Consider the following 21481-nt stretch of genomic DNA (forward strand, 5'->3'; position numbering starts at 1 on the left):
CTGTGATAGACTGCATCCAGCTTGTTAAGTAGGGTATTGGAGGCTATTTTGTAAATGACATCGCCGAAGTCGAGGATTGGTAGGATGGTCAGTTTTACGAGGGTATGTTTGGCAGCATGAGTGAAGGATGCTTTGTTGCGAAATAGGAAGCCAATTCTAGATTTCACTTTGGATTGGAGATGATTGATGTGATTCTGGAAGGAGAGTTTACAGTCTAACCAGACACCTAGGTATTTGTAGTTGTCCACAAATTCTAAGTTAGAACCGTCCAGAGAAGTTATGCTGGATGGGCGGGCAGGTGCAGGCAGCAATCGGTTGAAGAGCATGCATTTAGTTTTACTTGTGTTTAGGAGCAGTTGGAGACCACGGAAGGAGAGTTGAATGGCATTGAAGCTCGTCTGGAGGGTTGTTAACACAGTGTCCAAAGAAGGGCCAGAAGTATACAGAATGGTGTCGTCTGCGTAGAGGTGGATCAGAGATTCACCAGCAGCAAGAGCGACATCATTTATGTATACAGAGAAAAGAGTTGGCCCAAGAATTGAACCCTGTGGTACCCCCATAGAGACTGCCAGAGGTCCAGACAGTAGGCCCTCCGATTTGACACACTGAACTCTGTCAGAGAAGTAGTTGGTGAACCAGGCGACGCAATCGTTTGAGAAACCAAGGCTACTAAGTCTGCCGATGAGGATGTGGTGATTAACAGAGTCAAAAGCTTTGGCCAGGTCAATGAATACGGCAGCACAGTATTGTTTCTTATCGATGGCGGTTACGATGTCGTTTAGGACCTTGAGCAGTATCTGCTAAATTAATTAAATATAAATGTATATGTAAAAACAAACAACTGCAAAGCATGCTGAGTATTATTCTAATGAGCTCCGCCCCGAAAGAAGGCCAAATAATAATAGTGTGCTTCGCAGCTCATTTTGGTATGTTCATTTTCACATACACATTTAGGTTAATTTCAGTCAGTGTGTTCAATTAAGGTAGATAAACAACAACAACTGACCTAGAATATGTGGACAACTATAAATACCTAGGTGTCTGGTTAGAATGTAAACTCTCCTTCCAGACTCACATTAAGCATCTCCAATCCAAAATGAAATTTAGAATTGTCTTCCTATTTCGCAACTAAGCCTCCTTCACTCATGCCGCCAAACATACCTTCGTAAAACTGACCATCCTACCAATCCTTGACTTCGGCGATGTTGTTTACAAAATATTCCCCAACACTCTACTCAGCTAATTGGATGCAGTCTTATCACAGTGCCATCCGTTTTATCACCAAAGCCCCATATACTACCCACCACTGCGACCTGTATGCTCTCGTTGGCTGGCCCTCACTACATATCCATTGCCAAACCCACTGGCTCCAGCTAATCTATAAATCTTTGCTAGGTAAAGCCCAGCCACATCTCAGCTCACTGGTCACCATAGCAACAGCAACCCGTAAAAAAACTCCCCAGCAGGTACATTGCACTGGTCATCCCCAAAGCCAACACTTCCTTTGGCCGCCTTTCCTTCCAGTTCTCTAATGCTAATGACTGGAACGAATTACTAAAATCTTTAAAGCTGGAGTCTTATATCTCCCTCACTAACTTTAAGCATCAGCTGTCTGAGCAGCTTACTGTACCTGTTCACAGCCAATCTGTAAATAGCACACCCAACTACCTCATGCCCATATTATTACTTACTCTCTTGCTCCTTTGCACCCCAGTATCTCTACTTGCACATCATCATCTGCACATCTATCACTCCAGTATTAATGCTAAATTGTAATTATTTTTGCCTCTAGGGCCTATGTATTGCCTACGTCCCTACTCTTCTACATTTGCACACACTGTACATAGATCTTCTCTGTTAATGACTGTACGTTTGTTTATGTGTAACTCTGTTGTTTTTGTCGCACTGCTATGCTTTATCTTGGCCAGGTCGCAGTTGTAAATGAGAACTTGTTCTCAACTGGCCTACCTGGTTAAATAAAGGTGAAATAAAAAAATATCAGTCATAGCAAGTAAAACGTTTCTGTAACCGTTACTGAGAATGTTGTTGCTGTATTTTTGTATTTTAAAATGCATGCATTTTAAATTAGATACATTACAAAATACAAGTATTTTGTATTTTATTTTGATCTTTATGGTATTTTGTAACTGTATTTTGTCATTTTTGCCCATCCCTGCTTGCGATAAAGTTGAGTCTATGACTGACCTCCATCAAGACACCACACAGCGGCAGCTCATGCAGTCCTGCCCGCTCTCGTCAGGAGGGTTGAGCTTCCTCAGCTTGTGTTGTCTGATCTCTCTCACTAGTGTGTAGAAGGCATCCTCTACCCCCTGCAAACACACACACACCTTCAGAACTACATCAATCTGCAAAGTGGGCATTACATATTACCAAGCTCATAAACATGGCCATCAACAACATGACTTTTCTCTGTATTTGTTTGAGCAGTTCTTTAACACTGAAAACAAATGAATGAAAACAAATGAAATCTCAAAAACTTGTGAGCTTTTCAAAGTCGGATCAGTATCACCATGGAAATGGCAATCACGTCGGATGCAACCAATAGAACATTTGCAATGGTAGAAACGAGAAAATGTGTGTGGAAGCGTACCTGTCGTGTCTTGGCTGAGGTCTCAATGTAGGGAATTCCATAGCTGCGGGCCAGTTCCTGTGCTTGCCGCGTGTCCACGGTACACGCCGGGAGGTCACATTTATTACCCACCAGCACCATCGGTACATCGTCAGAGTCCTTCACACGCTTGATCTGTTCCCTACAGGACAGAAGACACTGGTCAGTTCCTTACTTGGTCTAACCGGTTTCTCTTTTAACCTTTGTGTACAGGAATTAGGACCGTACTCCACATTACATCAACCGTATACCAGAGGAACTACCAGGACAATTACTAGTGTAATGTCAATACCTTGTAGTAGAGTGGTATGCACTTGCAGCTATGGAGAACCTCGTCATGGTGACTGTAAACATTTGGAGTACTTTTTTTTGTCATTTAGCAGACGCTCTTATACAGAGCGACTTACAGGAGGAATTAGGGTTAAGTGCCTTTCTCAAGGGCACGTTGATAGATTTTTCACCTAGGATTCGAACGAGCGACCATTCGGTTACTGGCTTAACGCTCAATCGCTAGGCTACCTGCCGCCCTCTAGGCAAACATTATGTGACTGGCTGTACACATACCCACCTGCTACAAAGTCATTCCACAACTAAAGCATTATGTAAAGTTGCCATAATCAATTCCCAATGAAGGAGCTCAGTGTTCGTGGGTCATTTCACCCATCTGTATAGGATCCTACCTCCCTCTCCTTCCCTCCATAAACACCACCAGTCAGACAAACAAGGGGCTCTATGACCCAGAGGAGCAGGCCTTGCTGTGCAGCACTGCTGGAGGGAGGGGGGAGGGAGGTGGACAGCAGGCAGGTGGGCAGCAAACAGTATGACCTCATCTCTCCAGCAGCCATCTAGCTAGAAGGCCAGGGGAGTGTGAGCGTGTGAGGGGAGTGGGTCAGATCTATCCATCAACTCAGCTCGTGCCACCTCTCTGTGTCCGTAACTCAGCACAGTCACAGGCGGGACAGCTAACACCAGGAGGAGTTGTAGTGGTGGCATTCCAGGCTGTCTTTATCCACGCTGTGAAAATAAAGACAACCTGCATGCTCAATGTCTATGGAGATGGATGGGAAAGGCAGGGAACATGAGCTCACCACAAAAACAGCCAGTCAGATGATTGTATGACCGTGTGAGGAGATCGAGGGTAATGGGTCAGATCTATATAATCAACCCCTCAACTTACCTTCATCACCTAGCAGTACACACAATAGCCAATGCAAACCCACCAACACGGATCTATGGTCCGTCTGGAGTGATTTGTGGATCAGTGACTCTGCATAGCGCTTTGGCCTTGTCGATTCCCTGTATAGTGCAGGCCAAATGGTTGGCAACAGGCACGCTTTAACAATTCCACAGCTGGCATCCTGGCATTAGAGCTGGAGTTAACACAGAGACACTGAACGAACTGCACCCTCCCTCTGTCTATCACATGAACAATACATCTTTAAATAACTTGACTAGTGTAACTCAGTAGTCATCCTCCATTCTGGCCCGGGTTCTAGGTTGGGGAGTATTATTACAGCACTGAGTGTCCGTCCATCTTTAGACAGTGATGTGGTGTTAACTGACAGCATTGGAGCCTGGCACACCAGGTTGTCAGGAGTAAAACAGGGGGGAGACAAATGTGCTGTTAGCAGCGGCGACCCGTCATTCAGGGCAGGTGGGGTTTTGGGTTGCCTGCTTTGCATGTTATTTTGGCATTAATACATGTCACATATCAGTTTACAAATAATGTGTAAAAAAAAGGGAATAAAGCTGCATACAAACATGGTCTATTTTTTGGTTTCTTGTGTAAGGCAGCTCCAAAATGCAGGTGTTTCAGCCTATCTCAGTGCTTTCTGTGGTGGTGGGGCAGCCAGCAGAAAATACGGAGCGTAGGGGGTTGGTAATGTTCTCTAGTTGTGCCGTGATTGGCTCAGTGTTCTGTCACTCAGGGGACACTACGTCACTGCCAAATCTAAGGGTAAAGCTCGAAAATTCAAGCCCCATGAGTGCTGCCATAGAGTTACATTACAAGTTCCCATCCAAGAAGGCTCGAGGTCACTGGCCGCAGATAAAATGACGTCAATTCACTTTATTTCAACAGTAGCTTTGATTGGACTTATGTCAACATCATGAATCAAGTCGACAATCTAGTGACAAATCCTTTTTAATCCTTGTCATATGAAGTGAAATAACAAAAATAAATTCTAGATAAAACGTATCGGTGCTCATCGGCAATAAACATTACACAACAAGTTGGAAATCACAAATTCGACAATGAGTGGTTTGGAAGTCATCAGTAGCTAACTGCAAGCATTGCAAAGCAATCACTAGCCTGCTATTCAGTTGAGTGGGTGTGTGGTCCCAATTCTGGGTTTAAGGGTCTCTTTTCCAATCTTAAAATTATAAAAACATTCAACATTGGCCATGCTGTCAATCCAGCAAGATTTCTGCCGCGCTCAAAACAACCGGAAAATTCGGAACTGAGAAATCAGACTTCAACGAGTTCAAGACAACTGGGAACTTGGGAAAAAAACGAGCTCCAACTGGGAAAATAACTTTGAATGGTCATCCAACACTAAATTGTAAGTTGGGAACCTGGGCCTCTTTCTAGATCACCGACTTCAACATTATTCAACCTTATTTCCCCCCCAGAGTTCCCTGTTGTCTTGAAAGCACCAAAAATCCAGAGAAAGTCAGACTTTGATCACAAAATTTGCCCACGAAGGAGAACCGCACCACCATGTTCAAGTGAGCACAGCACAACAAGGTGAGTCCAAAAATGTATTGTACGCTGCTGCATAAATGATGTAATATGCCAATGAGATATGTATACTGTAGCTAAGAAAGTAATACTAAGTATGTTGTGTAGTAAGCTGTTAGTAGCCCATGTGTCTCACCCTAATCATTTGGTCTATTTTCCACTCTAAATTTTGCCTACTGTTCTGACTTGGTGGTGCACATGTAGCCTATAACCTGTTTTAGAGAAATGTCATCATTGAATATTGTAAGAGCTTTCATTGTCTGCTTATATGCCCAGTTTATTTATCCTACGGTTCTGACTTGGTGTACAGGGTGAACACTTAGAACGGCCCATGTTGTGAATTCTGTCCTGTACATTTCAAAAGTGCTGAACAAATAGTTATTGACTACGTCCGTCCTAGCTCGCTCATTAATGTCTTAATCGATATTTCGGATTGCCTCTTATTGTCCCCTTATGCCATAGTTTGCACATCTCAATTATCAGTAGAAACAACATTTGTTGCACATCAGCCATATCAGATTTGTTTTTTTTAAAGGCAGTAAATGAGGCTGAATGAACTGTTTCCCTGCCAGACAAGGCTCCGCTGATAGCCAGGTGTAGCAGTGGTAAGGTGTTGGCCCTAACAGTTTGTGGGCACAGTTTGTCACCTTATAGTGCAATTCATGTTTTGTATAATGTTGTTTTGTGTAGTGGCTTTGCTGGCATGCATCCCCCCCCCAAAAAAAATGTATATGCTAAAATAGCCACTGGCTGTTAGAGTGTGTGGTTCTGTTCTAATCATGATCCCCAAATATAACAATCTTTCTCATTACCAATAAAACAAACAAGAGGGAGAGAGAAAGGTGGAGAGAAAGAGACAGGGGTGGGGAGAGGGAAGAAGCAGAATAGATTCATCGTCATCTGGAATTCTTCCCTCCATCTCTCTCTCATCCTTGGGGGTGCTCCCCCTCTCCTCTCCTGCTGCTCTTCTCTGGTCCAGTGATAATTTGGCAGCTATTTTAGATTTAGTTACAGTCTTAGTTTTAGTCTTAAAATACCCTTCAGTCTTAGTCACATTTGAGTAATTTCACCCTTCGTTAGTTTTAGTTATCAGTAGACTAAAATGCGGGACCATTTTTGTTTAGTTTTAGTCACAGACATTTTAATCACATAAGTCTGCTTTTTTAGATATTAAATAATGAATAATTAGGCCACCTCTAACTTCCATTATGTGCACATCCAGATAAGCTTGTCCAACTAGGCCTACTATCCAGTAGAATACCATAGCAGGCAACATTGATATTGGCAGATTGGTTACAATGTCAGCCATAATTAACTATATAGGCAATAAAAGTCTTGCCTACAGGTTAAACAATAACCGTCAAGAGGGGTAAATAACAGTTGTTTCCTTGAAAAGTGGAGAATTTCAGCTTTACAAAAATGCCAGAAGTTTCAAGTTTTAGTATTCTTATGTGTGGGATACACATTGTATACATCATTCAACTAAATGCCTACTGGCAGGCTCCTTCGACAATGCAAAAATAAGAAATACAAGATAAGTATACGAACATAAAGTAAATGGCTCAGTAGAATAGAATAAACATTTTAGCATAAGTATAATACAGGAAGGCACCATTTACAGTCCAATATTTACTTGCGTATTGGGGAAGGGAAGGGGGGGTGGGGAAGTGTATAAACTAAGCAGGATAATAAGAGTCTGGTAGCAGCAGTTGTGATGTGCATGCAGCATGAATGTGTGTGTGTGTGTGTGTGTGTGTGTGTGTGTGTGTGTGTGTGTGTGTGTGTGTGTGTGTGTGTGTGTGTGTGTGTGTGTACACATATGTATATTCAGTTGAAGTTGGAAGTTTACATACACTTAGGTTGGAGTCATTAAAACTATTTTTTCAACCACTCCACAAATCTTGTTAAACTATCGTTTTGGCAAGTCGGTTAGGACATCTACTTTGTGCATGACACAAGTAATTTTTCCAACAATTGTTTACAGACAGATTATTTCACTTATAATTCACTGTATCACAATTCCAGTGGGTCAGAAGTTTAAATACACTAAGTTGACTGTGCATTTAAACAGCTTGGGAAATTCCAGAAAATGATGTCATGGCTTTAGATGCTTCTGATAGGCTAATTGACATAATTTGAGTCAATTGGAGGTGTACCTGTGGATGTATTTCAAGGCCTACCTTCAAACTCAGTGCCTCTTTGCTTGACATCATGGGAACATCTAAAGAAATCAGCCAAGACCTCAGAAAAAAATTGTAGACCTCCACAGGTCTGGTTCATCCTTGGGAGCAATTTATAAATGCCTGAAGGTACCACGATCATCTGTACAAACAATAGTACGCAAGTATAAACACCACGGGACCACGCAGCCGTCATACTGCTCAGGAAGGAGACACATTCTGTCTCCTAGAGATGAACGTACTTTGCAACGAAAAGTGCAAATCAATCCCAGAACATCAGCAAAGGCCCTTGTGAAGATGCTGGAGGAAACAGGTACCAAAGTATCTATAGCCACAGTAAAACGAGTCCTATATCGACATAACCTGAAAGGCCACTCAGAAAGGAAGAAGCCACTGCTCCAAAACCGCCATAAAAAAGACAGACTACGGTTTGCAACTGCACATGTGGACAAAGATTGTACTTTTTGGTCATAATGACCATCGTTATGTTTGGAGGAAAAAGAGGGAGGCTTGCAAGCCGAAGAACACCATCCCAGCCATGAAGTACGGGGGTGGCAGCATCATGTTGTGGGGGTGCTTTGCTGCAGGAGGGACTGGTGCACTTCACAAAATAGATGGCATCATGAGGATGGAAAATGATGTGGATATATTGAAGCAACATCTCAAAACATCAGTCAGGACATTAAAGCTTGGTCGCAAATGGGTCTTCCAAATGGACAATGACCCCAAGCATTCTTCCAAAGTTGTGGCAAAATGGCTTAAGGACAACAAAGTCAAGGTATTGGAGTGGCCATCACAAAGCCCTGACCTCAAACCTACAGAAGATATGTGGGCAGAACTGAAAAAGCGTGTGCGAGCAAGGAGGCCTACAAACCTGATTCCGTTACACCAGCTCTGTCAGGAGGAATGGGCCAAAATTCACCCAACTTATTGTGGGAAGCTTGTGGAAGGCTACCCGAAACACTTGACCCAAGTTAAAGAACTTAAAGGCAATGTTACCAAATACTAATTGAGTGTATGTAAACTTCTGACCCACTGGGAATGTGATGAAAGAAATAAAAGCTGAAATCAATCACTCTACTATTATTTTGACATTCTTAAAATAAAGTGGTGATCCTAACTGACCTATGACAGGGAATTATTACTAGGATTAAATGTCAGGAATTGTGAAAAACTGAGTTTAAATGTATTTGGCTCAGGTGTATGTAAACTTCAGACTTCAACTGGATAGATAGATAGGATAGATATATACACACACATCTATCTGTGTGGGTGTGTACATGTGTGCTAAGGTGCAAAGAATCAGAGCAGGTGGTCAGTCCAGTTCAAGTGTTCAGCAGTCTGGTGGCTTGTAGATATAAAATGTCTCTGAGCCTGTTGGTATCAGACCTCATACTCTGATACCGTCTGCCCCACGGTAAAGGAGAGAACAGCTCGTGGCTTGGGTATGTGGGGTCTTGATGATGCTGCATGCCTTCCTCGGGCACCGTTTCGAGTAGATGTCCTGGATGGGTGGGAGCCCAGTCCCAGTGATTTACTGACCCGTCTTTACCACCTGCTGGACGGTCGTGGACGGCGCAATTCCCGTACCAGGCTATGATGCAACCAGTCAGGATGCTCTCAATGGTGCAGCGATAGTATTAGGAGAGGACCTGGTATTACTGTACTCCTAATATTCAATAAATAGCATTCATTTTTCCCATAGGAACAAAGCTACTGCAACTCGCTTTTGCTGCAACACTTAAGATTGGAAAAAATCTGATGTAAAGGAGCTTCATGTGAAATTGAATGTCCATTAGTCTCAAGTGGAATTGTTGTCACATTTGTCAATTAAAATTGTAATAGTTTGCGTTTTTCAAGAGCATCTCATCTCGTTATCGTCATAGTTTTAGTCAGGAAAAAGGTTGACGAAATTAACACTGCTCTCTCTGGTCCAATTGAGTCAGGATCGATTTAATTGACAGCGTGCTGTAATCCCCTCAGTCGCAGGCTAAGCTTTTTTTTAAAGCTTTGTACAGCCCTCTGTCCACACACACACACACACACACACACACACACACACACACACACACACACACACACACCCCTACCTACCTACCTACCTACCTGTACTGGTGGATGTCCTCAAAGGACTTGGTGTTGTTGATGGCGAAGACACAGAGGAAGCCCTCCCCTGTCCTCATGTACTGGTCCCTCATAGCGCTGTACTCCTCCTGACCTGCAGTGTCCAGGATGTCCAGCAGACATGTCTCCCCATCAATCACCACCTGCTTCCTGTACGAGTCCTGAAGGAGGGGGAGGGACATCCTCCAGTTACACTGCTACAGACAGGCTGCCTACGTATTCTTTAACCAAGTGTGCACAGGAGCAATTAGGGTTAAGTGCCTAGCTCAAGGGCACAGACAGATTTTTCATCTAGTTGGCTCGGTGATTTGAACCAGCGACCTTTCGGTTACTGGCCCAACGCTCTTAACTGCTAGGCTACCTGCCACCTTGTTAGGTTTCAGATGGCTGTAATCTGGAGGCGAAAGAAACGCACACCTTATTAGGAGAGGTGATGGCTAGGGGAGTAGAACACTTGAAATAGTGTTCTAGGAGCTCAGATGCAATAATTGAATAACCAACGTTGACAGACAAGCTGTCTTCATCAGGGTATAAAGACAAACACTGCAGGTCACTAGTTTATATAGTGTCAAAGGACACACACAGGTGTCTGTAATCATGGCCGGTTGTGGCCTGATATCATTGGTTAATTCTCAGATATAAAAATAACATACAAAACACATGAATGGATAGCATACAATCATAGATACAATTTGGCTACATAGGAAACACAAACAATAGCAATAGCAAAATCCCAATACTAACAATGGCTTCAGATCAAAGTCTACGTTGAGACCGAGAGGAGCAAGGGTCTTTAAATTAAAGATCCAGGCAGCCTCTCGTTTTAACAATAAATTGTCGAGGTCACCCCCTCTCCTAGGGAGGGTGACATGTTCGATGCCAATATAACGTAGGGACAAAATCGAGTTGTTCACTTCCAAAAGTGGGCTGCAACTGGTTAAGTCGAGTTCCTGCACCGAATGGTGCTACGATGCTCCAAGATTCTCACTTCCTATTCGCGCTTTGTTTTACCCACATCATTTTTACCACAAGGACATGTTCTAAGATAAATAACTGCCTTAGTGGAGCACGTGATAACACCTTTGATTGGGATCTGCTTCCCTGTTTGGGGGTGTTTGAAGGATCTACATTTATAAGTGCCATTGCATTGAGCACAGCCATTACACTTGTAGTTTCCATCCGGTCGAGGGGCAAATAGACGCTGTGCAGGGATATTTTGGGGTGGTAAATCAGAGTGTACCAATTGATCTTCGAGCCCTGTGAGAATTTATTTTATTTATTTATTTTTATTTCACCTTTATTTAACCAGGCAGGCAAGTTGAGAACAAGTTCTCATTTACAACTGCGACCTGGCCAAGATAAAGCAAAGCAGTTTGACACATACAACAACACAGAGTTAAACATGGAGTAAAAAAAAAAATACAGTCAATAATACAGTAGAAAAATAAGTCTATATACAAAGTGAGTAAATGAGGTGAGATAAGGGAGGTAAAGGCAAAAAAGGCCATGGTGGCGAAGTAAATACAATATAGCAAGTAAAACACAGGTCTTCCCTGTGGCTCAGTTGGTAGAGCATGGTGTTTGCAACGCCAGGGTTGTGGGTTCGATTCCCACGGGGGGCCAGTACAAAAAAAAAATGCATGAAATGAAATGTATGCACTCACTACTGTAAGTCGCTCTGGATAAGGACATCTGCTAAATGACTAAATGTAAATAGATTTGCAGTGGAAGAAAGTGCAAAGTAGAAATAATGGGGTGAAAAGGAGCAAAAATAAATAAATACAGTAGGGGAAGTGGTAGTTGTTTGGGCTAAATTATAGATGGGCTATGTACAGGTGCAGTGATCTGTGAGCTGCTCTGACAGCTGGTGCTTAAAGCTAGTGAGGGAGATAAGTGTTTACAGTTTCACAGATTTTTGTAGTTCGTTCCAGTCATTGGCAGCAGAGAACTGGAAGGAGAGGTGGCCGAAGGAGGAATTGGCTTTGGGGGTGACCAGAGAGATATACCTGCTGGAGCGCGTGCTACAGGTGGGTGCTGCTATGGTGACCAGCGAGCTGAGATAAGGGGGAACATTACCTAGCAGGGTCTTGTAGATGACCTGGAGCCAGTGGGTTTGGCGACGAGTATGAAGCGAGGGCCAGCCAACGAGAGCATACAGGTCGCAGTGGTGGGTAGTATATGGGGCTTTGGTGACAAAACGAATGGCACTGTGATAGACTGCATGCAATTTATTGAGTAGGGTATTGGAGGCTATTTTGTAAATGACATCGCCGAAGTCGAGGATCGGTAGGATGGTCAGTTTTACGAGAGTATGTTTGGCAGCATGAGTGAAAGATGCTTTGTTGCGAAATAGGAAGCCAATTCTAGATTTAACTTTGGATTGGAGATGTTTGATATGAGTCTGGAAGGAGAGTTTACAGTCTAACCAGACACCTAGGTATTTGTAGTTGTCCACATATTCTAAGTCAGAACCGTCCAGAGTAGTGATGCTGGACGGTCGGGCATGTGCAGGCAGCGATCGGTTGAAGAGCATGCATTTAGTTTTACATGTATTTAAGAGCAGTTGGAGGCCACGGAAGGAGAGTTGTATGGCATTGAAGCTCGTCTGGAGGGTAGTTAACACAGTGTCCAAAGAAGGGCCAGAAGTATACAGAATGGTGTTGTCGGTGAGAATACCGATACTGTCAGCGGATCTTAGAATTTTTGATCGATTCCTTTCATTTGTTCAGAGCACTTTGAATAGTGGGTAGTTAGAATGCAATAATGCTTCTTTTTGCGAGACCGTCATTGAAAGAGATCATGTCTCAATTTGTTTTGAATTTTCTAAATGGCAGTATTCATCTGACCATTTTTGTACCCCTCTCCTTTAATTTTCTTTGCGTGTCAGCCATATTTCTGTCGAAATCTGATTGGGTTTTGCAAATTCTTTGCAAATAAATTCCATTATTGACTAAATTAACATACTAGCAATATGTAATGAAGTATAAGCTGAAATCCATTGATGCGTGTTCAATATAATAACTAACCATTTACACATGTCTCTCGACTAGGCATAAAGCATGAGCCTGGGACCTAGTTTTACACACACACACACACACACACACACACACACACACACACACACACACACACACACACACACACGTGTGCTGGTTGATATATACGCTAAATCCCTATGCTGTGTGACTGGCCAGGGAAGAGGTAGTGGTATCAAAAGGGCAGAGTAGCAGGGCAAATGTTTAGCGTCCTAACACACAGACACAAACATGTGGTGCGGGGCCTTTGTGTGCTAGTGCATAGGGGACAGGAATGCACACACACAAAAAAGACATTGTCTGTCCAGAGGCAGGCGTGGTGAGAACGAGAGAGAGAAAATGGGGGAGAGAGAGAGAGGGTAGTGGAGAAATCAGACAGACTCTCTCTCCTCTTATAGTGAACGGAGAGGAATGACATTCGGAGTGGAGGTGTAGTACATTTGGAGAATTGAATTGATAGTGAGTGGCCATATATGGTAATGAGATTTTGTAGTGAACAGCAGGGACAGGACAATACCAGTAATGCAATACTCGTTAGTGTCGTGGCAAGGAAACAAAACACAAAGTGGTTTTAGGAAAACATCCCTAATGTTGGAAACAACATGTCATCCAGAGTCACGTTTATTTATTTTTCAAGCTATAACACACTATTTTACATACAGCAGGTTTTAAAGGATCAAAGAGGAGTCTGCTTTGTGTTTTAATGGAAAACAATATTGCGATACTGGTATCGTCACAGCCATAGTGAACAGTGGTCTCTCCAACGAGCCAGCGGAGTCACACTAGGTTACTCTACTCCGTTCACTGTAGACCAGGGGAGGGGAGGGGCCACATCCGCATGACATCACCCACAGTGATCAGCTGCAGATGTGGACAGAGGCTCTGGACACATACCTCTATGGTGGGGTCGTATTCATCCACAAAGTGGTTCTGGATAAGCTGGATGGTGAGTGCACTCTTTCCCACACCTCCTGCCCCCACCACCACCAACTTGTACTCCGTCATCCTCACTGCACCCCACACACACACACTTCTGCGAGAGAGAGGGAGAGCGTGAGAGGAGAGAAAGAAATAGGAGAGCAGCAGAAAAACAGGGAGTGAAGAGAAAGGTTAATACATTTGATCATGTTTTGTTATTCTTCAATGTACAGTATACATTTGGGCTACTGTATATTTATTGGCAGTGTTCTGAGTCTGACATTAGCTTCCCTGAACCCCTACCGTGCTACTGAGTTTACCACCACCTCTGCCCAGAGGTGAGATGTGTGTGTGTGTGGGGGGGCTGAGACCCCCATAGGGGAATGTGAAAAATGTGCTGAAGGTACTCAATGTTTCCATCCACTCCCGCTCAACACGAGGGGGAGGGAGAGAGCGGAGGGAAAAGAGGGAGGGGGTATGACACTGGCAGAGTGCTCCTCATTGATGCCTAGTATTGCCTACCTCACAATCTGAAGCCTTTTGTTTTTTTATACAGCGTAAAGGTGCTGTTTCTCTGAAAGTCTGTATGTAGCCCATGCAGCTGTTGAATACAAAGTACATGGTGGCAATGCAGCATTGATGGGCAGTGGAAAGGAGAGGACAGAGAAGGGGAGGCCCTGCAGTCAGAAGGTTTTAGGACAACCATGTGGGTCCAATTAACAGGCACAGCAATAGCCATTACAAACGGCTGCCCTGCCCATAAATCATTGGCTCTCACTAAACAACTTGGGTTGTATTTCTTGGTGCAAAACGTTTTGCAACGATAGCAAACGCTTCTTATTGGACAGGAACGTCCTTTTTTGTCCTGTCTGCTTCCATATGGCTAATAGTAAATACGCCCAGGCCTTATTCTCTTCCAGAACACATCCTTTCCTATTGTCTTCCGCTACTCTGTCATTCACTACATTCTTTAGTGAAGTCGTTTGTGGTGATGAGGGGCATTGTACAAAACGTCAGCGATTGGATCGTCTCTAACCAATCAGATTATCAAAGCTAATGACGAATTTTGAAACCGACACTTTACCCAAGTGTTCTGGCTCCGGCTCAACCCATCGGTTTCTGGACCGATCAGACGGCCCGCAATGTGTTCACATTCGGTGAAAGATTGGGGAGGTACGTCCATGGGCGTAGCGTAGCGTTTGGCTGAAGCAAGGAGTCTGGGTAGCCAGGCAACTTCATCTCGTCACTGATCTGACATGACTGGAGAGAGACTCAAAACAACAGGCTGTGGCAGGTAGGCGAGCGGTTAAGAGCGTTGGGCCGGTAACCAAAAAGTTGCTGGTTCAAATCCCTGAGCCAACTTAACCCTAATTGCTCCTGTATGTTGCTGTGGATTAAAGCATCTGCAAAATGTCTGCCTTCAGAAATGCATCCTCTTGACAGGTGAGCTATAAAAAGGTAGAAATCTACCATATCCAATCACCTATCATTGATTATGAAGGAGAGGAGGCAAGGAAAGGGAGCCATAAGAGTATTGTCCAATACACAGTGAACTGTCAAGTGGAAGGGTAAACTGTCTGTACATATCCAGTCTCTCACTGCAACAGATGGCAGAATGGAGAGTGTGAGAGGGATTCAGAGATAACCCACCGCATCAGATATGAATGTAGCCTAGAAGACAATGGTGATGGTTTTGATACATGTCTGTCACTACACACTGGCCCCACTAGCTCCAATCAGTGTGTCACCTGTAACTATATAACAGCGTCAGACTAGTGGCTTACTTATAGGACATCAGTGTTGTAAAACAAAAACCACTAACAGAAAGCTATGAACTTGTAATTGTCCCATAAGATCTCAGCACATGCATCCCAGGCCAGCCTTAGTAGACCGAGCCAACCAGTAAAGCTCTGATCTGACAGGGTCAAACCCAATATGCCAGTGAACTGGGTGGATGGTAGTGTAGCGTGGATAAAACAGCCACACCGCTAAATTGTTGCCCCCCCCAAAAAAGATTAAACAAATTCCTAAAATAAATAAATAAAATATATATCCACACACACACAGTACCAGTCATAAGTTGACACACCTACTCATTCAAGGGTTTTCCTTTATTTTTACTATTTTCTGCATTGTAGAATAACAGTGAAGACATCAAAGCTATGAAATAACACATATGTAGTATGTGAGAGACCCAATTGATATGGTCGGGGTGAGTTGGACCGCAGAGTGAAGGAAAAGCAGCCAACAAGTGCTCAGCATATGTGGGAACTCCTTCAAGACTGTTGGAAAGTTATTCCTGTGAAGTTGGTTGAGAGAATGCCAAGAGCGTGAAAAGCTGTCATCAAGGCAAAGGGTGGCTACTTTGAAGAATCTCAAATATATTTTGATTTTTGTGGTTACTTCATGATTCTGTGTTATTTCATAGTTGATGTCTTCACTATTATTATACAATGCAGAATGCAGCAAAAATAAAGAAAACCCCTTGAATGAGTATGTGTGTCCAAACTTTTGTACTGAGATAGAGATATACATACATACATACATACATACATACATACATACATACATACATACATACATACATACATACATACATACATACATACATACATACACAGTGGGGGAAAAAAGTATTGTCATGTTTTGCAGAGGGGTCAAATACTTATTTCCCTCATTAAAATGCAAATCATGTAAACATTTTTGACATGTTTTTTCTGGATTTTTTTGTTGTTATTCTGTCTCTCACTGTTCAAATAAACCTACCATTAAAATTATAGACTGATCATTTCTTTATAAGTGGGCAAATGTACAAAATCAGCAGGGGATCAAATACTCCCCCCCCCCCCCCACTGTATGTATGTATGTATGTATGTATGTATGTATGTATGTATGTATGTATGTATGTATATATAATATATATATATATATATATATATATATATATATATATATATATATATATATATATATATATATATATATAAACTCAGCAAAAAAAGAAACGTCCCTTTTTCAGGACCCTGTCTTTCAAAGATAATTCGTAAAAATCCAAATAACTTCACAGATCTTCATTGTGAAGCGGTTAAACACTGTTTCCCATGCTTGTTCATAAACCATAAACAATTAATGAACATGCACCTGTGGAACGGTCGTTAAGACACTAACAGCTTACAGATAGTAGGCAATTAAGGTCACAGTTATGAAAATTTAGGACACTAAAGAGGCCTTTCTACTGATTCTGAACACCACCAAAAGAAATATGCCCAGGGTCCCTGCTCATCTGCGTGAACGTGCCTTAGGCATGCTGCAAGGAGGCATGAGGATTGCAGATGTGGCAAGGGCAATAAATTGCCATGTCCATACTGTGAGACGCCTAAGACAGCGCTACAGGGAGACAGGATGGACAGCTGATCGTCCTCAGTGGCAGACCATGTGTAACACCTGCACAGGATCTATACATCCGAACATCACACCTGCAGGACAGGTACAGGATGGCAACAACAACTGCCCGAGTTACACCAGGAACGCACAAACCCTCCATCAGTGCTCAGTCTGTTCTCAATAGGCTGAGAGAGGCTGGACTGAGAGCTTGTAGGCCTGTTGTAAGGCAGGTCCTCACCAGACATCACCGGCAACAATGCCACCTACGGGTACAAACCCACTGTCTCTGGAGCAGACAGGACTGGCAAAAAGTGCTCTTCTCTGACGAGTCGCTGTTTTGTCTCACCAGCGGTGATGGTCGGATTCGCATTTATCGTCGAAGGAATGAGCGTTACACTGAGGCCTGTACTCTGGAGTGGGATCGATTTGGAGGTGGAGGGTCCGTCATGGTCTGGTCCGGTGTGTCACAGCATCATCGGACTGAGCTTGTTGTCATTGCAGGCAATCAACGTTGTGCGTTACAGGGAAGACATCCTCCTCCCTCATGTGCTACCCTTCCTGCAGGCTCATCCTGACATGACCCTCCAGCATGACAATGCCACCAGCCATACTATTCGTTCTGTGCGTGATTTCCTGCAAGACAGGAATGTCAGTGTTCTGCCATGGCCAGCGAAGAGCCCGGATCTCAATCCCATTGAGCACGTCTGGGACCTGTTGAGTCGGAGGGCTAGGGCCATTCCCCCCAGAAATGTCCGGAAACTTGCAGGTGCCTTGGTGGAAGAGTGGGGTAACATCTCACAGCAAGAACTGGCAAATCTGGTGCAGCCCATGAGGAGGAGATGCACTATAGTACTTAATGCAGCTGGTGGCCACACCAGATACTGACTGTTACTTTTGATTTTGAACCCCCCTTTGTTCAGGGACACATTATTCAATTTCTGTTAGTCACACGTCTGTGGAACTTGTTCAGTTTATGTCTCAGTTGTTGAATCTTATGATCATACAAATATTTACACAAGTTTGCTGAAAATAAACGCAGTTGACGGTGAGAGGTTTCTTTTTTTGCTGACTTTATATAATAATAATGCGAAAAATAATTGGGATGTAAAAAGGTCAGTGTAAACTTAAATTACTAAAACCAGATAAAGTGTCTAAGATAATGGAGCTATATATATATTTTTTAAATAAGATAATCTTTGAGAACTAACAAATCACCAAAATAAAAACTAGACAGTTAGGGAGAATCAAAAATTCAAAACATGTCATGGCATGAGGCCTCCATAGATTTTGTTCGAATTTTTGACTCACTCAGCATAACACGGCATAAGCCATAGCAAAATGTGTAGAATTGTGTTTTGCAACATTATTTTCTGGATGTAACCAGGACCTCAGCTAACCACAAGATAATTTCACTGATGCTTCTTGGCAACCGCAGAACCCCTCCCTTAGTTACACAAATTCAGAGTGATGTAACAGAGGACGTAGATCAGTGATATAGCATCATCAGAGCTGTGAAGAGACTGGGAAAAACGTATAAACATTTCACTGTAAGTCAGGAGTGTATATATATATATATATATATATATATCTCTCTCTATCTATCTCTCTCTCTCTCAAAAGGGCAATAAGCAGATGAGCATAGACAAGACCAAACACACTGGTGGAATCAGTTCCAGTACGACACCCAATCCTCTGGCCAGCCAGCCAACCATCTAGAGGCGAAAGAAACACACACCTATTTAGGCGAGGTGCTGGTTAGCGGAGTAGAACACTTAAAAAATAAAGGAGAGCCGCACACTCTAGGACCTCAGATTAAAAATATTTATGTCCAACGTTTCGACAGACAAGCTGTCTTCATCAGGGTATAATGAGCCAGCCAACCAACCCCTCCTCACTCCCACCACTGCAACCCAGTGTATGGATCTGCCCCACCTTTATCTTCTACTGTACTCACACAGATCACGTACTCACACAGATCACGTACAAACAAACTGTGGATCTTCTACCCCACATATGCATACTCCTGTAGTAAGTACACTACACTCACCACAACCTTCTTGACCAACCAGCCACTGTACATCCTCACTGCACTCAGAAATATCTTTATTACTCAACAGCCCCATCCTACACTAACCTCCTGTCCTGGCCTGTGTGTGAGTGTCTGCCCCACCCTACCTCTACAGTTTGAGCTCCATGAAGCCCTGTTACTCCTCATGTGCTCATAAAACTGTACACATACTCCCTGTGTGTACACACACAGACACATCACCTACACACAGCAGCTGCAGTGTTCCTAGAGGAGAGGAGTAACTAGTGACATCAACCTGGACTCTGGACAGTTTGATGAGAGCAGGATACACGACAAAACCCCCCAAAAGAACCCATTTACAAGGTTAATGCAGTGGCGGGGAGTCAAAGGCAACAGACACACACCAAGTAATTCCTATATTTGTCTCTGGGTGTATTAATAGATCATGTAACTCCGCTTCTCTGAGCCCCTATGTGTGTGTGTGTCGTCCAGACCAGGGTGACTTGTTGATGAGCAGACTGTTGGGTCACGGCAGGCTTCTTTCTGACAGAGCAGCTGCCCTCTGCTCTGCTTCAAAACAGCTTCTCCTGCAGGGCAGTTCCAGCAGGCTCTATACCAGACTGCCACAGGGTTTCATGGAAACAGGTAGCTCTCCAGATCGGCTAGACCATCACCAATGTCAACACTCACAGGCTTGTGAAAACAACTTGATGGCTATAATTCTCTCTCTCTCACACACACACACACACACACACACGGCTATAATTCGCTAACGCAACAGGAAGGGAATTACCACGACCTCAATCGTGTGGGCAAACATTTAGCTTCCTTCTTTCCATACTGTAAATAAAGTCAGTAAAAAACGCACACGTGCACAGAACAGCCACGTAAGTGCATACATGCACGCACACTATTCCCGTCTATGCACACACAATGCACTAACATAGCCAGATACTGGGCATTTAACTGGTTATTACAGCAGAGGTGGAGGACATGTTTTGAGGCGTCTCTTGGCTGAGCCTGGCCTGGGCTACCGTAGTGTTATCTCCTAAAGCAGGAGGCTGTAACAGAATACAAATCACTGATTCATTATATTGTGATAGAGGTCTGGTCCAGAGAGAGAAGCTGCTGCTTTGATCCATCCCTCTGAATCAATAGGGAAGATGGCTTCTTGCATACAGGCCATTGTTGCCTTTTCAACATGGAGATTTATAGCGGCAGATCGATCTTACTGGGCTGTCAATCCTGACAGGCAGGTGGACACAACTACAGGGATGACAGGATTGGATGACATCACAGGAGAAGAGAGGCACAACCAATCAACAGGATGGACTGGGCAGGTAGGTCAAATCAGGGAGACGGTGGAAAATGAGTGCCAATTACTTCTCCTCACCTTCCCTCACCCGACTCCTAACCATTCCACTCCATTGGTGCTCCGCCCTCACCTGTTCCACCTCCGTTGTAATAAAATGAAACATTTTATTAAAGTAAATGTGAATAAATGATGGTTAATAAGTGATAAGTAGTAAGGGGCAGTTGCTACCATCATGGGAATTGGAATTGTTTTATTCTGTGTTACAGCATTCAACCCACATAATGCATTTCATGTCTATAACAATGAATCGAAACAGAAATCGAAAAGTGATTATTTTCTACCAAAAACGACCTCAAAAAGCACGAATTGCTCAGCACTAATAGTACCTTGTTTCTACGCCGTATCAGGGATTGATCATGGATCGTTAAATTCTCATTATAATGAGAATAACAGTTTAACTCTGTAATGTGACGTCACATGTAGTCATATCATGATATCACTTTGAGGCGTGCCCACATTGGGAAGAGCCAATAGCGGCAGTCTAGGCAGATTTGAATTTTATTGTGGATGTTGGTAAGAGGAGCTGTCTATTACACACTTCTATGGGTGAGGGGAGACAAAGCCGTGCCATTCAATGACAATCTAGGCCACAGGTGTCAGTCATTCCATGTAGGGCCGAGTGTCTGCGGGTTTTCCCTCCTCCCTTGTACTTAATTGCTGAATTAAGGTCACTAATTAGTAAGGAACACCAAACCTGGTTGTCTAGGGCTTAATTGAAAGGGGGAAAAAAATGGAAAAACCTGCAGGCACTAGGCCCTCCATGGAATAAATGTGACACCCCTGATCTAGGCCATGTCAGAGATTAATAATCCAGATATACAGAGAGATTATTCTTTTTTTTGCAGCCCTGCCTGCTGACTCCAGTACCACTTGTTGTCTGTAGGGATCTGTGCTCTTCTGTGGTGTTTGTCTAGGTACTACTGAGGGAGGACACTACCACGAGGGAGGACACTACCACACGGGATCCCCCCCCCCACCCACACACAGTTCCCTGTGCCAACCATACCCTCTCTCCCTCTCCTCTGACTGTTTGGTAATTAGTGCCACAACACGTTGGGTCTCTCTCC

General features: G+C 43.5%; 1 protein-coding gene across 1 annotated transcript in view; it reads right to left on the reverse strand.

Moving 5' to 3' along the window:
* LOC115152114 (GTPase HRas) overlaps nt 1–21481 on the reverse strand; it is a 41925-nt gene that overhangs the window by 6123 nt on the left and 14321 nt on the right. Inside the window, exons 2-5 of the mRNA XM_029696642.1 lie at nt 13603–13741; nt 9656–9834; nt 2612–2771; nt 2206–2330 (exon numbers count right to left, since the gene is read on the reverse strand). Coding sequence (XP_029552502.1) covers nt 2211–2330; nt 2612–2771; nt 9656–9834; nt 13603–13713 — 570 coding nt within the window. The 5' untranslated portion in view covers nt 13714–13741 and the 3' untranslated portion in view covers nt 2206–2210. The remainder of the gene's footprint in view (nt 1–2205; nt 2331–2611; nt 2772–9655; nt 9835–13602; nt 13742–21481) is intronic.

Source organism: Salmo trutta, chromosome 17, assembly GCF_901001165.1.
Source record: "Salmo trutta chromosome 17, fSalTru1.1, whole genome shotgun sequence".
Lineage (NCBI taxonomy): Eukaryota > Metazoa > Chordata > Actinopteri > Salmoniformes > Salmonidae > Salmo > Salmo trutta.